This window comes from Alosa sapidissima, chromosome 13 (genome assembly GCF_018492685.1).
Source record: "Alosa sapidissima isolate fAloSap1 chromosome 13, fAloSap1.pri, whole genome shotgun sequence".
Classification (NCBI taxonomy): Eukaryota; Metazoa; Chordata; class Actinopteri; order Clupeiformes; family Clupeidae; genus Alosa; species Alosa sapidissima.
In genome coordinates, this window is record NC_055969.1 from 12,522,136 (window position 1) to 12,539,372 (window position 17,237).

At 45.8% G+C, this 17,237-nt stretch overlaps 1 protein-coding gene across 8 annotated transcripts in view; it reads left to right on the forward strand.

Annotated features, from left to right (window-relative positions):
- The window catches only part of tln1 (talin 1), an 86,484-nt gene that overhangs the window by 32,422 nt on the left and 36,825 nt on the right, over nucleotides 1-17,237 (forward strand). For 5 of the 8 annotated variants that reach the window (XM_042058644.1, XM_042058646.1, XM_042058647.1 and 2 more), the window contains exons 8-25: nucleotides 1,113-1,240; nucleotides 1,756-1,816; nucleotides 2,336-2,440; nucleotides 2,790-2,945; nucleotides 4,460-4,561; nucleotides 5,316-5,392; nucleotides 5,767-5,947; nucleotides 6,409-6,522; nucleotides 7,084-7,192; nucleotides 7,650-7,858; nucleotides 9,032-9,130; nucleotides 9,390-9,452; nucleotides 11,487-11,654; nucleotides 12,534-12,828; nucleotides 13,906-14,072; nucleotides 14,622-14,750; nucleotides 16,109-16,222; nucleotides 16,702-16,815. In XM_042058644.1, coding sequence (XP_041914578.1) covers nucleotides 1,113-1,240; nucleotides 1,756-1,816; nucleotides 2,336-2,440; nucleotides 2,790-2,945; nucleotides 4,460-4,561; nucleotides 5,316-5,392; nucleotides 5,767-5,947; nucleotides 6,409-6,522; nucleotides 7,084-7,192; nucleotides 7,650-7,858; nucleotides 9,032-9,130; nucleotides 9,390-9,452; nucleotides 11,487-11,654; nucleotides 12,534-12,828; nucleotides 13,906-14,072; nucleotides 14,622-14,750; nucleotides 16,109-16,222; nucleotides 16,702-16,815 — 2,391 coding nt within the window. The remainder of the gene's footprint in view (nucleotides 1-1,112; nucleotides 1,241-1,755; nucleotides 1,817-2,335; nucleotides 2,441-2,789; nucleotides 2,946-4,459; nucleotides 4,562-5,315; nucleotides 5,393-5,766; nucleotides 5,948-6,408; nucleotides 6,523-7,083; nucleotides 7,193-7,649; nucleotides 7,859-9,031; nucleotides 9,131-9,389; nucleotides 9,453-11,486; nucleotides 11,655-12,533; nucleotides 12,829-13,905; nucleotides 14,073-14,621; nucleotides 14,751-16,108; nucleotides 16,223-16,701; nucleotides 16,816-17,237) is intronic. The other 3 variants (XM_042058649.1, XM_042058650.1, XM_042058651.1) reach the window with 1 other exon arrangement.

Consider the following 17,237-nt stretch of genomic DNA (forward strand, 5'->3'; position numbering starts at 1 on the left):
CCAGGGGCTGATGTGTGTGATTGTGTGTGTGTGTCGGGAAACCCCCCCTGTTGCCTGCCCGTGCTCTGTCTCCACAGCATCAAGGGTGGGGTGCATGTACATGTGTGTGACCTCTCCCATGAAGGGAGATATGGATACTTCCTGTGAGAAAAGTCACTGCTCCTTACCAGAGGAAATGGGGCAGGTAATATTAGAGAAGTGACTTCCAGCCCAGCTCGAAAATGCCACAATCATCTGAAATTGTTCACCCTTTCTCTAGCGGTGATGTACTGTACTTGGGGAAATGAATTATTGATGTAGTGTAAATTAATATAAAGTAAGACTTTAATATAGTTCCTATGGTATTCGAATCCAACCCCAGTGCGACTGGCACAGTGCTTCTCGGAAATGCGTTGCTCGTCCTGCCCCAGTTCTGCCCGTGTGGTCCCGCCCGCTCGTCTGGGGGCAGCTCTATTGTTCCGGCCCGGCTGATCCCTCCAGCACAAACACAGCTGGAGCAGGATCGCGCACGCCACTCGGCAGGCCAACACAAGCAGTGCACCGTCGACTCACACTGGCCCTGTTTATATCTCGCCAGTCTCCACAGAAGAGGCAGTAGCTAGCCCGACAGGAGGCCGGGGGGAGGGAGATTACATTTCAGGGCCTCAGTGCTTACACTGGACGCAGTCGACTGCTGATTTCTCAATATTTGAATATATCATTATGGGAATGACTGGTATTGATATGTGTGAGCCATGTTTATACTTGTCCCTCCATATTTCTGGAAGGAATAGTTTGGATGATAGTGTGGTACTCAGTAGCTGTTTATTTGACTCTAATCATCTCATGTGCGTATCAGTTAAACAATCAATCACAGGATTTTGATAAGCAGTTTATTGTATCAGCATATTATTTTAACGATGTAGTATATTTTTATGGTGTTGTTTATAATTTGGGCTTTGGATTGTAAAATGTTAAACTCTTTTTCACATTTTGCCCATGACCATCACAGTTGGAGAGTGGCACAGGGGTGTAGATTGAATTCGGTTTAATCTCAGTTAAATCGAAGAGCGTGAAATGGGAAATAAAAAGACACTAATTTGTCCATTCTCTGCTTTGCCTCTTCTCTCCAGGCCCGTGATGACATCCTGAACGGCTCGCATCCTGTCTCCTTCGACAAGGCCTGCGATTTCGCCGGCTTCCAGTGCCAGATCCAGTTTGGAGACCACAACGAGACCAAGCACAAGCCAGGATTCCTGGAGTACGGAGAGCTTCTCTGTCTTTCATTTGCCTCACCCTTTCCTGCACTTTCTTTCTTTCTCTCTTTCTTTTTTCTCTTTCCATGTCTCTTTCTTTCTTTCTTTCTTTCTTTCTTTGTCTGGTCTTTCCTCCCTTTGCTTTTTCTGTCTCTCCACCTTTCTTTCTTTCTTTCTTTCTTTCTTTCTTTCTTTCTTTCTTTCTGTCGTTCTCTCTCTCCACCTCTAACTTTAATTGTCTTTGTCTTCTCTTAAATGTACTTGAAATATAATGACTTGATCTTGTGCCAAACCTTTAGTGAGTATAGTATGAGACGGAGTCGGGCCAAGTCTAACAATAGATGTAGTGAGTTCATGTTCTGTTCACGGGGCCACAGTATTGTTTTTTAGCACCACTGAAACGATCCAGTTCGCCACTCAGGGCAAAAGCACATGTGAATGTGGCCTCACTGATCCCTGGTCTCTGCGGAGTCATGTGAAGGCGTCTCTGAGTTCACTCTGTTCTACTTCTGCTTTACAGTATGAAAGAGTTCCTTCCAAAAGAATACATCAAGAACAAAGGCGAGAGGAAGATCTTCCAGGTAATGGACTTGCGTGCGTGCGTGTGTATGTGCGTGTGTGTGTGTGTGTGTGTTTGAGACTGTGAACGTGTAGAGTCTGTTTCCCACCGAGGTCGCTCTCAGTTGATCAGTATTGTGCGCTGTGCCGCTCCTCAGTGGTTGTGGCGAGGGCTCTTTATTTTATTATTTAGCTCCTGGGGGGGATGAAAACCCAGACTAAAAACACATGACCCAGCACACAGGCAAATCTGAACCATTTGCAGCTCAGTGTGTGCTGGTCCCCACTGCGTGTCCTATCCTAAGGTCAGCGCCAGTTTAGAAGTGGTGTGAAGTTATGGAAAACCACATCAAATCAAAAGGGAACTATGCCTTGGCTATATAACAATGACCCCGCTGAAACTCAATAGTTGTATATGTTTGAAAATATGACCAGGTCTGTGTATGTTTGCATTGCTTATTTACTGTTAAACCCGCACATCGGTCATCACAGCGCTGTGTGAGTTGGAACAGCTGTATGTAAATATGTCCATATTCCAACAGGCCCACAAGAACTACCAAAACATGACTGAGATTGAGGCCAAAGTCAGCTATGTCAAACTGGCCCGCTCTCTCAAAACCTACGGAGTGTCTTTCTTCCTGGTCAAGGTAAGGGCATCATAAACATTACAGAATCCAAAAACTACACTTCCCTATAGTATCACCGTGGGCCTAATAATCTAAATCATGGGCAAAGTGCAAAGTCAGACAACAAGCAAGTGTTTAGTTGGTATTGGATTAACAAATAGATTTTGCCAAGATATTGAATTATATTAGCTTTGCTTAGATTTTGCCCGTTATTTGAATTAGGGCCCTTTGACTCATTGCGGTGTTTTACTGAACTAATTTCAGGGTGTTTGTCAGGTATATTGTACCTGTTGTTTTGATAATAATGATAGAAATAGTGCTGACTTCGGTGGGCCATGTCATTGTGCTGTTGTCCGTTTGCCATCTGCAGGAGAAAATGAAGGGGAAGAACAAGCTGGTCCCGCGTCTGCTGGGCATCACCAAGGAGAGCGTGATGCGTGTGGACGAGAAGACCAAGGAGGTGATGCAGGAGTGGAGCCTGACCAACATCAAACGCTGGGCCGCCTCCCCCAAGAGCTTCACGCTGGTCAGTCAGCATTTCAGTTCAATCCTAACCTCTCGGCCTGACACTTCCTTGTTTACCCATATCAGGATGTGGCGATGTAAAAGTGTTTGCGTCAGGTTCACTCTGTCTCTTTCCGCCTTGCTCACAAACCCTTTAATGTGCATGAAATGTGAAGATGGAGAAGCCAACTATGATGAGTGCACATGCATGTAGGCTGTAGCCTTGTACCTCTTACTGTGATTGTGCCACACTTCTGTGAACAGCTTTGTGGACTTGAATTTAATAGTTATTATTTAATAGTCTCCCTGCCACACCTTATGTCTTATGAAACAAGCCCAATAACTGGTAATAATAATAATATTATGGGATGCTTCACAAGAGTTCCCAAAATGAAAGGCAGAAGAGCCCAGTTGATGTGCAGGATAATAACAGGGTTCATTTCTGTCATCGCGGGCTCAGCGTTGTGGCGGGTGTCTCTTGAGTGGCCCCTGTGATACTTCAGCCAGCGGATCAGACGCTGGTCACGGGCCATTAGAGAGAGAAGGGAAGCAGAACCTGCGATAGTGGCCAACGCTCCTCCATAACGAACGCGCTTCATTGTCTTTGCTCGTCTTTCTTCTTTCAAATATTGAAGACCATTGAATCAACAAACTGGGGTTTTTTTTGGAACCTTCTCCATCCACCCATCCACTTCCCCTTGTTCCGGAGGCCCCCTTTCTTTTATTTCTCTGCGGCTCCCGAGATCGAAAGTGCGTGCGTCCGTATTTATTTTTATTTTTAGGTCTGGGGAAATACTCAGGCAAGTATTTCCTGGCAAATCACCAGAGGATTAGCAGCTGGCTCCGCTAGCTCTTATTTTTTGTGTTTTGGGGAGGACAAGGAGGCACTGAAAGAGATGGCTTTTTGATTGTAGATCTAAGGTTAGCCCGTGAGCTTTCATCTAAAGCATGCCGCCAGCCAGCCAGCCGCACTGAGTCAGTCGGTGATTTGAGCACACTCATCTCAGTTAATGCCAGACGGTATTTTTCACCAGAGAGCCAGTCACGGGTAGCTGCAGCCAGGTCAGGACTGGCTGCCTTCTGCTGACATCTGGGCTAAAGATGACTTTGGGTCCCACTTCCTCACAGGCTGTTTCTTATCTAGTGTATTGTCTCTGTGGTGGTCCCCTGTCGTTTATGGGCTAGAAGCCTTTCCACTCATTCTAGATTGATGAAGGCATGGTGATAGAATGTAGCGTTAAAATGGAACCTTTGGGAAATTGACCCTATCTAGACAGCTAAGGCAGTGAGCACATATATTTTTTAGTGCCAAAATAAAGTTATGTGCACTCATGAGAAATAAGGATGGTTGTCAAAGAACAACTTCATGGACACCTGTAGACACACACACACACACACTCACACACACTCAGTGTTGATTCCTTGATATGTCAAACCAATGTGTAGAAAAAGATTGGGATACCAATTACAGGCACGGCTTAGGACATTCTTGTTTACTAATATGTGCTGTTAATCCCCTAAACCCTGTTTTCTCAGGACTTTGGAGACTACCAAGATGGATACTACTCCGTGCAGACCACAGAAGGAGAGCAGATCGCGCAGCTGATTGCTGGATACATTGACATCATTCTGAAAAAGGTATGTCCTACCATCAGATTGTGGTAATGTGGTGGCCTGTAGTTCTTTTAAGCAGATAAATATATCCCTGGTTAACCTGGATGCCATAAATATCTTGCGGTAAAAAAAACACCTGCCTCACCGGAGTAGTTGTTGTGTTGTTTGTCATGTGAACCAAACATATTTTGTGTCTTATGTTCTCCATAGTGTGGGGGGTAAGAGTAACATTATGATGATTATTATTCAGTTCATAGCTACCCTGGACTGCAGTTTCTGTGTGCTCGTGTGTTTTGAAAGGCTACTATGAACTCCTGAAGTGTCAGGTTGCGTTATCAATCCTGTAAGCCGTTGATGAATCCACGGCAGCAGGCCCGTGATGGAAGCCAGCTGTGTTGGGTCGAGCTCCTGAGCACGTCTTCATCTGTGAGATTTAGGGTCTTTCTCCGCGCTCAGCCCCAAAGCTCAGCTCCGCTCCGCACTGCTCTGCACCTCCACTGTGAAGGCGCTTGCAGCCATTCACCGTGGTGCGAGGAATTCCACAACAAACCTTCACCGCTGACCTAAAGGGGCTGAAGGGGGAAGGAGAGGGTGGGGGGGGGGGCTCAGGCAGCAACAGAGCACTTCATTCAGGCCCTCCGCTGTCTGAAGTACTGTAGCACTCCGACCTCTACTCTTAACCTCGCTTTCTTTCCTCTCTTCTCGTTTCTCTCTTCTCTCTCTCTCTCTTCCCCCTCTCTTCCCCTCCTCATCCTCCTCTGCGCTTCACTCCCAACAGAAAAAGAGCAAAGACCACTTTGGCTTAGAGGGCGATGAAGAATCCACCATGCTCGAGGACTCTGTGTCACCCAAAAAGTGAGCTGAAAGAGTTATGGCTGAAAGTGTTTTTTAACACAGCCAACCTCTCGCCCTTTAAAGTCTACAAGGACTCATTGGGTTATATAAAACATAAATGGAATATTTACACTTTTATTACAGTATTAGTCACTGTGTATATTACAAGATCCACTTGTATAGCTTTGTGTACTATAAATACATTAAGTATATCTATGTGTACTGTAAATATTAGGATGATTTATATCTCTGTGTGTGTATAGAAAGGCCACTGTAGTATGGTTTGTATACGGTACAGTGCAGTGGAATACTTTGACACTGTATTGATGATGCATTGATGCCACCATGGTGGCATATCTATGTTGTCTGACTGTGTGGCCCCTGTCCTGTCCCAGGTCCACAGTGCTCCAGCAGCAGTTCAATAAGATGGGGAAGGTGGAGACGGGCTCCGTGGCCCTGCCGGCCATCATGCGCTCAGGGGCCGGGGGACCGGAGAGCTTCCAGATGGGCTCCATGCCTCAGGCCAAGCAGCACATCACCAGCGGGCAGATGCACCGCGGACACATGCCCCCTCTGGTACTACACACACACACACACACACACACACACACACACACACACAAATGTACTTACAGATCAATAAGTGCCAATATTCCTGGAGAATACTACACAAGATACAAGATACTGTTCAATACACATTCCAAACACTGCCGTAACACTCACATTGACTCATATTTGGGGGGGGTATATTTATGTGAGTGTGACTATCTGCACTCTCCCTCTTATGATTTGTGTGTGTGTCTCACATATTTATTCTCCCTCTCATGCTATGTTTGTGTACATGTACGTGTGTATTTACACATGTATGACAACCCCCCCCCCCCCTCTGACACACACACTCTCTCTCTCTCTCTCTCTGTCTGTCTGTCTGTGTCTCTCTCTCTCTCTCTCTCTCTCTCTCTCTCTCTCTCTCTCTCTCTCTCTCTCTCTCTCTCTCTCTCTCTCTCTCTCTTCCTCACCCTTTCTCCCTCTCTCAGACGGCAGCTCAGCAGGCCCTGACTGGCACCATCAACTCCAGTATGCAAGCGGTGCAGGCTGCCCAGGCCTCTCTGGGCGAGGTGTCGGAGCTGCCTCCCCTGGGAACCGACGCGGTCAGAACCCACTTTTCTCCATTTCAGCCACATTCCCATGCAATTCCCAGCTATTGCTTAACAGTGCTAGTCATAGTTCTGATGCTGCATGTTTCAGCATTTACTGGCGGGAATCTATAGTAGGCGTAACATACCGGTCTCTGTAGAATAACACACTGCTTCCTGTGGTCACTGTCCAAAGTTCTCTTTCAAATGTATTCATCCTACTCTGTTTACAGCTGGGATGTCGGGCTACCATATTCTAGTCTAGACTTCTGTTATGTTTCTCATTATGGTGGCCCCACTGTAAATTCTCTCTGTGGCAATAATAGAGTTTGTCTTTCATCTCAGCTCTCCAAGACCAAAAAAAAATGTGATGTGGAAATATTATTTTGCTTGTTGTTAGGTGGTGAACGTGATTATGCCTCTTAAAGTCATTAAGGGATATTTTGTGACCAATGCACAATGACTTGGAATAAAATATTATCATGTTTATAGGCATGAATCCAAGACTAAAGACCATTATAAAACACTTTTCTGTGTGGATAATGTCTTCCATTTCTTTTCTTGCTTGCCTGTCAGGCCTCACAAGCATGGCGTAAGAACAAAATGGACGAGTCCAAGCATGAGATCCACTCCCAAGTGGATGCCATCACTGCTGGAACCGCCTCAATGGTTAACCTTACAGCAGGTGAGCATTTGATCTTCTAATCTAATCCTTTGATTTTCTAATCTTTATCCAGAACTTGGATAGATGTCATAGACGCAACACCTTTTTTTTCTTTATAAGTAGCTCCTTCATTTCTGTTAAAGGCTAATTATGAAGTACTTTTTTTGTAGATGTAAGATGTTTTGCTGTTGTTTTATCAATTAGTGTGTCTGAATATTTTGTTACATTGTTATATTTCTCAAACTATCAATGTTTGAAGATAACATTAGCATTATGATTTATATATGACTGTGTGGCTATTGAGATGAATTGTTGAAAGGATCCGTGATAACCAGTGGGGTGAGGGGGGGGGGTGGGGGGATAATGCAGTTAAATGCAGATAAAGATCCCCTGCATAGACATTCAGACAGGTGGTCCTTGCCCTACTTTCAGCATCTATTCATGCACCATACGTCTGCACTGCTCCACATTTATTCAGGTGATCCTGCCGAGACGGACTACACGGCAGTGGGCTGCGCGGTGACCACCATCTCCTCCAACCTCACGGAGATGTCCAAGGGCGTGAAGCTGCTGGCCGCTCTCATGGAGGACGAGGGCGCCAACGGGCAGCAGCTGCTTGGCGCCGCCAAGAACCTGGCCTGCGCCGTGTCCGACATGCTCAAGACTGCCCAGCCCGCCAGCACCGAGGTAGGTCGTGCCACCATGGGGGGGCCGCATGAGAGGTGTTTGGGGTTGTGTGTGTGTGAGGGGGGGGGGGGGGGGGGAGATGGATGGGTGCACCTTCCTTTTTAGGTCAGAGGGTGAATCATGTGGTCAAGCAGTTCCAGGGTCAGGGGTTCAATTCCTTAAGGAGATGATGGGAAGGTGTTTTAAGATGCAAACTTAGAGTGAAGTAAAGTGAGTAGGGATTTAGCAGCTTTAACCCAAGGTGACAGAGACTCCACAAACTGGAGCTTACTGTTTCTTAGTCAGCAGTGCTGCTGCTGCTCCACCACACTCCAGATACACAACACACAGCTGCAGATATACAGCTGACAACCAGTTGTAGACGTCTTAAAGCAGGATGTTATCCATCTTGTGCAAAAGCCCAGGTTTGTGTGGTGAAAGGTAGCTACTGCAGGTTTAACACCAGTCAAGGCCGCTAACTGTTGCCCAAGGTCAAGGATTTATTTGCAAAGCAACACCAACAGAGATAAATTTCTCTCCTTTATGGTACCGTGCCTCAAGTCAGAGTGGTGGTAAATGATTACGTGTTAGATGTCTGCCCATCATCCTTAGTCCATTCTCCAGAGAAGCATGCTCCCCCTGGTTTCAGATCCAACCAGAAATGTCCATCTGAATTGAGTTAATAGCTAAGTTCACATTTTATACTAAGGAAGGCTATGCCACAAGGTATCAAGTGGTGCGTGCAGTGTGGTTGAACTGCATGTCAGCTGGATACTGTTTGTAGCCCTGGAGGGCCCCTGCTGAGACTGTGGTATTCCGTATGTTTTTACACGTTTTATGAATTTTAATGTTCAGACCCAGTTGCAGAAGGATACCACCATACCTGAGATCATCGGAAAAGCATTTAGTAATGATAATAGAAAATAGCGCAGGACCTCTTGCTGATGTGGGGATGTTGGGGTCTATCTGTGTCTGAACTCATAAACTGCCAGACCACAAGAAGATCCACAAGCCACTGCCTCTTTCAAAATAATGGGATGTTATGACTGTGTTTTGATGAATCTTGGCTGAGTAACCAAACTGGTGCTCTTGTTGAAATGGTTACCAGTGATTCATTTTGAAATCAAATCTTTGAAGGAATGTCAGTGTTAGCCTGTAGTTTTGCTGATGTTGTTTTTGTTTTGGTCCTATCAGCCTCGGCAGAACCTCCTGCAGGCGGCCGGCAACGTTGGCCAGGCCAGTGGAGAGCTGCTGCAGCACATCGGCGAGAGTGACACGGACCCACGATTCCAGGTGGATTACACACACACACACACACACACACACACACACACACACACACACACACACACACACACACACACACACACACCACGAAATTTAATATACAGTAGCTACTGGTAATGCATGGATTACTATCCTCTCCCTATCTATTTGTTGGTTAATATATTATGCTACAGGATATCGTAAACTGGTCCACTAGTGTGTGAAATAAGTAACAACATGTCATGTTCCTATAACTTATTCTTTCCCCTGTGACTGCATCACTCAGTCTCTAGGTAACGGAGCTTTCAGGGGTTCCAGGCGGAAGACCCTCAGTAGTGGTCAAATGCTGGTAACAAAACTAAACTAAACAAACAAAACAAAACAAATAAACAACCGTCAAAGAAGTGCAAATCTCTTTGAATGGACAATCAAACTAATGGCTGTCAGATCAATTACAACAATTTCCCTATACTGTAGGTATAGACATTTTGTTTTGGTGCTCTCTTCCTGTGTGAGTTTATGTGCAAAACAGTGAACTGCAACTTTTTAATCTATTCCCAATTAAGATCATAGAAGTATTGAGTTTAATTTGTTAGTAAGATTTGCACCTAAACAATTTCTCAGGAATTGAAGCACTTTTTAAAATCTTTCTTTTAATATTGGGAGTAACCATGGGTAAATTGCAGGGCAAACAGTAGTCCGTCTTAGTAATTATCCGCTCCTAGACTACCCTATAGCCTCTGGGCCTCTTGATTGACAGGTCCTGAGGTTTAGGCCGTAGTTGGATCTCTCTGGGATTGTTCACCTCTATACTGTACATCCACAGGCAGTCTGTATCCATGAAAGAGTCAGAAAAAAAGTTTCTCCAGAAAAGAAAACAAACAGACCAAAAACAGTTAAATGTTGCCCTGGCCATAAAATGGCTATCTGTTGGAAAAAAAAAATAACCTCAGACTGATTGAATGAAATATTATGTGTTTGAAACGATAATTTGATCAGACAACTGTGTGTACAGGCATACCTGTGGATGTCCATTGAATGCTGATAAAGGTCTCTTAATTTCCTAAAGTGAGTTAATTCAATACTTGGTACGAGACTTCTAAGAACTCATATTTGTAATAATTCATTGATCTAACATCAGACTCCTGAGACATATAAAAACAAATATGGCCATGTCTTTATAACGGGGTTTGGCCGGAGTTGTGGAACAGTGGAATGAAAGGGCCAGTGGAGAGGGGGGGGAAAGACGCCCGCAGGTTAAGAGACGCTGGCTCAGCTCCAAAGAAACTGTTTTTGAAAACGAGCGACTGAGCAAAGAACATCTCCTGCAGGCATGAAAGGGCTGCTTACCTTCCATTCTGAAGCACATGCTGGAATGTGGCCTGACCGCAGCGGCCGCAAATTACGTAACGCTTCTGCGTGCCTCTCGTCTTCACACATTCTCCGCTCATGAACACCCTGAAAGTAGCAGCATGGCTGCTATCTGTGTCTGAGAGGTGTCCAGACCGCTGGAACCCCCAGTTAACCGGCATGCTAAGAATCTCTGGAATTGAGGAGACTGCAAGGGGGTCGGTTAATGTGTGTTAATCAATGTTGTGCAGCTTTTCGCTATACACATGTACTTGACACATGTACTTGACAGCCTGTACATTTCTAGATATGACGTCTTGGATAGCAAGACTATATAGTGTGGCATGTCAAAGTATGAAAAGACGAAAATAGACACATTTCTGCCCAGAATTTTGGAAGTCTAGAAGAAACACTGCACAAAGCCTGCACTTGTCAACTAAAAGAGTCATTATCTTTCCCGCCAGAAGTCACCCGGATATCAAATTCCCTGAACTTGCCTCATTATCCTGCATGCCTCAGATACCGCTGTGGCATTTTAAATATAGCATAGTGCGCAACAGAAGTACTCTGAAATGTTAATGGTGGTAGATAACATGATTTTCTGTCTACATTCTCTTCATTCACCATAGTCAAAGGTGACTATACAAACTCACTGCTAATTTAATAGTCCTGGAGAATAGTTCCATGAGTTAGTCATTATTAATGACTCTTGTTCAAAGCCCAGTGAAGCTGACTACTTCAGCGTCCATTAGGAAAATTGCGAATAATGTGATAGGCCCATAATGCTGATGGAGTCTATGCTCTTGAATCATGATTATTTAAAAGAAACGAATCATATATAGATTCACATCATAATTAATAATTATAATGCACAAATCCACAAACATCAGAAATGTATGATTACACAGGACTAATCTTTCCTTTCACCTTCATCTAATCCTCCCCTTAAAGTCCTGCTGCATTAGGAGACGTATGTAGATGATGTGTTGGTGTTAACTGTTGTTCTTTGCTGGTGCGGCATTTCCCCCTGCAGGATATGCTGATGCAGCTGGCCAAGGCTGTGGCTAACGCGGCCGCCGCCCTGGTGCTGAAGGCCAAGAACGTGGCGCAAAAGACCGAGGACTCCGCCCAGCAGAACCGAGTCATCGCCGCTGCCACCCAGTGCGCCCTGTCCACCTCACAGCTGGTGGCCTGCACCCGGGTAAGAGTCAAGTCAAGTCAAGTCAAGTTTATTTATATAGCACATTTCATACACAGAGGTCATTCAATGTGCTTAGAGCCGACACACAGACGACATGCTGTTAATTTCTGTGGCTTTGGTGGCCATTAAAATGTCTGCCAGTGTCCATTGATCACTCAGCTTGCCAACATAGGATGATGACTCTGCAGAAAGCTCTAGATTTGTCTCATAAATACATGATTGAGGGTGGTGGTCAGCACCATAAAGACTACTATTTGTCATGGCTATCATGGGTCCACATTTTTTTAGGATCACGGTCAGAACTGTAACTCGGTAAGTGCTAACAGGTGGAACAAAATCCAAAAAAAAATGGGCTGAAGCCTCTAGATCTATGTAAGTGTACCCAGCCAGAGGTCTGTTCAGTGTCCAGTCAGCTGTAGATAATGTGAACAGACAAACTTGCGCAGGCCGGCCAGATGCTCATCCATATCCCATCCCATCCCATCCCTCTCCCTCCCTCCCTCCCTCTCTCTCTCCCTCTCTCCCTCCCTCTCTCTCTCTGAATCCCCCCTCCACCCTATAACCTCCACCCTTGTTGCTCTTCCATCCTTCACCTCATCCCCCTCTGGTGCCCTTACCTAAACCTTCCACTCTCTCCCTGCTCCCCCCTTTATCCAACACCCATGTCCTATATCTCCTATCCTTCTCTCCCTCCTCCTACATATCCATCTCCTCCACCATGTATTTATTATGTTAATGTGTTTTGGATGTAGATGTGAGGCTCAGTATAGTGTAGTGTGTGGCAACAAATCTCCTTGAAGATGGACAATGATCTATCTGTCTGTCTTCTCCAACTCTATACCTCGGGTCTTCCTCCTCCTCCTCCTCCTCCTCCATCAGGTGGTTGCCCCCACCATCAGCTCGCCGGTGTGCCAGGAGCAGCTGATCGAGGCGGGCAAGTTGGTGGCCAAGTCGGTGGAGGGCTGCGTGGAGGCCTCCCAGGGAGCCACGCATGACGAGCAGCTGCTCAGGCAGGTGGGCGCCGCGGCCACCGGCGTCACGCAGGCGCTCAACGAGCTGCTGCAGCATATCAAGCAGTACGCCAGCGGCGGGCAGCCCATCGGACGCCACGGCGAGGCCACCGACCGCATCCTGGACGTCACCGAGAACATCTTCAGCTCCATGGGAGATGCAGGTACCACAAGGCGCTACCGCAGGGTGTGTTTTTGTATTCAACATGTGCCACTAGACCTGTCGCAGTAGCTGCATTTTGGTGGGTGAGATATTGTCCTAGAAACAATTGCGACAAACAATGTTATTGTCACTTTAAGCCATTTTACAATGTACTCCATGTCATGGAAAACAAACAACAACAAAAAATTACCTTCTAGATATGAATAAAAATGCTGTTCTCTCAGAGAGATACTTTCATGTCATAAGCTTCAGTACTATAGCATGCAGCTCTAACAGAGTGGGTCAGACACAACAAGTTAAGTCTAGTTCATTCTCTAAAATATATTGTCAGCAGGAAATGTCATAGGAAAAGTCACAGCAGTTCCGCTTTGTTTGTAACTTCTGGTTATACAGCCGCCCCAGATTGTGTGAATGATTCTTCAGACTCACAATGACTCCGCTAAGTTCGTCAATATAGAAACTTTAGTTTATTTCATAAAGGCTGAAATATATAAAAATGGCAAAACTTTAGGTCTCAGATGAACATTCACACCATGTGTGTGTGCGTGTGCGCGTGCGTGTGCACTTGTGTGAAAAATGGCCCTGTTTGGATGTGATGAGTCTGAATAGGGTGAACCACATCGTTGATTCCCTCTGCCAAATTTTTCAGCGCTGTGTGAGTGTGATGCATCTGACAGATGAGGCTCAAGCCGGAGGATTTCAAAAATCTGAATTATGTAACCTGTTTCGAAATGACTCTCAAGTGCTACCCCCCTCCCCCCCCCCCCCCTCTCTCTCCTTGAACTCTGTTTCCAATAAAAATGCATTCTGAAGATCCCAGTTTATGAAGTGTGCCGTGTCACAAAATGTCTATATGGAGTTTCTGAACAAGAGCACAAGGATTTGAAATGGCCCCCCAGCTGATGAGTCTAGACAGATCCAAAAATCGACAACCCCATGCAGCCTTGACCCATATGACTCCTTTACAAACTCTTCATCTCTCTCTCTCTCTCTCTCTCTCTCTCTCTCTCTCTCTCTCTCTCTCTCTCTCCTTACAGCACAGTAACTCATGGCTTCCCTTTTTCTTGTCTCCCAACAGGAGAGATGGTGCGTCAGGCCCGCATCCTGGCCCAGGCGACCTCCGACCTGGTCAACGCCATCAAAGCGGACGCGGAGGGCGAGACCGACCTGGAGAACTCCCGCAAGCTGCTGTCGGCCGCCAAGCTCTTGGCCGATGCCACCGCCAAGATGGTGGAGGCTGCCAAGGTACTGTGGGACAGACGTGAACTATTGGCGGGGGTGGGGGTGTCTGGCTGCTGATGGCTCCCCCTCCTGTCTCCCCCACCCCCCTACCTTCGGCAGCTCAATTTATTGCTGCAGCCTATGGAGGTTGGGGGTGCATTAAAGGATGTTGGGGGGGTTGTCAAAGACACTGTATTGAGGGTTGGAACCAGCATTGGGGTTATGTGGGGGGTTGTTTTTTTAAGTGGTTCTGCTTTAAAGGCTGCCAAGACGAAAATAAAGAGAACGGCAGGGGGGAAGCGTTTGAATAGTTGAAAAAGCTTTCTGTCAAGATTTTTTAAGACAGGCTGTGCTAGCCAGCACTTTTAGGTCCACTGACGCACTTGGGTGATTGAACAGTACATCATTGCAAACCCTTTTAAAGTACTCCTCATTGCTTTACCTGTTCTTGATTGCATTGAGGTTGAGTCTTTCTCAAAGTAATGGATATTTGATATCGGTCAACTGATGAACATTTTGGTGTGTGTGTGTGTGTGTGTGTGTGTGTGTGTGTGTGTGTGTGTGTGTGGACAGGGAGCTGCAGCTAACCCTGACAGTGAGGAGCAGCAGCAGAAGCTGCGTGAGGCTGCGGAGGGTCTTCGCATGGCCACCAACGCTGCCGCCCAGAACGCCATCAAGAAGAGACTCATCAACAAGCTGGAGGTATACAGGCCTTTCTTTTTCATGCACTTCTCTCTCTCTCTCTCTCTCTCTCTCTCTCTCTCTATCTATCTATCTATCTATCTATCTATCTCTCTATCTCTCTATCTCTCTATCTCTCTATCTCTCTATCTAATACATGCAAACACTGAAGCACAAACAAACGCACGGTGATGTATGCAGACCCTCCCAGTCTTATATACATATCATTTCCTGTATGCTGCAAACCTCTTGTTGGGTGTTTTCAGCTATTAAATTAAAAGTTGTCTTCATATGGTCTCTGACTCCTGTGAAGGTTGTAATTAACCTAAATAGCCACAGGGGTCTCTCCGATACCCTGGATGTTTAGCTCTTCCATACATGGGCATTGTTGGAGCCTGTCAGCATGGAGTAAATGGCATTGGTTATCATGAGTGTGTGTTCCATCAGATGTCATGAAGGCAGATTTAGGGCCTTTAAGCGATACAAAAAAGACCTGGAGAGCGGAGGAGGTTGAACCCATGCAACTGTTCTTGTGAGTGCTGTGGATAGCCTTAGGGGGAAGTTACAAAATGCTGAACAACTGGCCACAACATGTTGCCTGTGTGTACAGGGATGGGGGTGGGTGTGTGTGTGTTTGGGGGGGTGGGGGGGTTGCTGATCAGCAAAAAATGGCTGCTTTTTCTCTGAACTGGCGACGTTCGGATGAGAGGCGTGTCTCGACTTGTTTAGCGGTGCTTGCGTGGGAGGAAGCTGCGTTTCAGAGGCCGAGGTAGATGGTCTGTGAATACAGTCCCTTCTCCTTTACTCGAGATAAGATGAGATCTAGCATTTCTATTGTGGACAACTCTCGAGGTATTTCATTGTAAAGGTTGATTTGAAATAGCCCTGAATTGCAGAGCATTTAGGGCTTTGTAGTGGAGCAGTCTGCATACACTGTACACACACCCTCTTAAATACGCCTTCACACACACACACACACACACACACACACAAACACACTCTCTCTCTCGAGACAAAGTGGAATGAGGAAGCAATCACCTTTAAACGGTTGTGACCATTGAAATCTTGATATGCATCACGGAAAACACCGTTTACTCTGTTGTAATTGCAGGAAAATGTGGGGCAAGTAAAGTGTTCTATTTTTTTCCTCTAACGACCACGATGGTATTCAATGAAGAAATTAACATGGAATTCCAGAATTCCAACTGTCTTGAAACTGCAATTTAAATTTTAGATCTTATAGTAAACTTGGTTGGTGTGGACAAATACTTGAGCACATTGGCACTATAAAGATGCACATGTGTGAAAGAAAGCGTTGTGAGTTGTATTTTGAGTGAGTTTGCGAGTTTGATTGTAATCTGCCGCTCTTGTTTTTGCAGAACGCAACAAAGCAGGCAGCCGCCGCCGCTACTCAAACAATTGCCGCCGCCCAACATGCTGCCTCGTCCAATAAGAACCCTGCGGCCCAGCAGCAGCTTGTGCAGAGCTGCAAGGTGAGTGTTGTGGCAGCCGCGACTTCCTGCCCTCTTGAGGTACACATGAGGACACCTATCATGCAGCCTCCCCCTCACTGCCTAGCTATGGGAAAATGGATGGTCACACAATAACACTTTTAAACAAATGTGGTTGTTAGCTTGCTAAAGTAAGCTAAAATGGTTCTGCCAAGAAGCCACAAAAATATTTGTAAGAACATGTTGTTACCAGAACATAGTGTTGGCAGATACTCATTTTAGGTTAGAAGTGTACAGACATAGTGTTGGTAAATAAACTATAGGTCAGAAAAAGATGCTAATGCACTCGATTTGAGGGCATTGTTTTATTGTTTTGAATCCAAAGGTGCACAACAATGGCATTCACAGGTCTCCATCCCTCTACTGAAAGTCACTTCAAATAAATACCTCTGAAAGGTAAACAAACCCAAGGCTGGGTCTGTGTAATTCATCTAAATGTCAACTCTCCTCTCCCATCACAGGGGGTAGCTGAGCAGATCCCCATGCTGGTCCAGGGAGTGAGGGGCAGCCAGTCCCAACCCGACAGCCCCAGCGCTCAGCTCGCCCTCATCGCAGCCAGCCAGAACTTCCTCCAGGTAACACTGCCCACCTACAGCACTGTCACTGATCAGTCACCATCACCGACCGCGATCATAGCTGTGTTTGTTGGTTTGTTAGGGTGCTAGGTCAATCGGACAATTCTTAGGCAGTTGTTACTTGTGTAGTTTCTTTAATTGCTAACAACACACATTTTCTTTGTTTAAGTTCAGCACTCTCTTCAAAGTTAGAATATGGACAGAAATAGAATATATTACAGATAGGAAAGAACATACAATCAATTGGCAGTGCTACAAACTCTTTTTATTAGTGAAACAACAGTGTCGTTTCAAAGGCATCCAGCGGCATTTGGAAGTGACTAACTGCTTAGAATAACATTGAATCTCGGTGTGCGTGTTATGTAGGGAGGCCCTGTTCTTGACATGGTCTGTTCAGCATGCCTACCATTTCAAGCACCAAG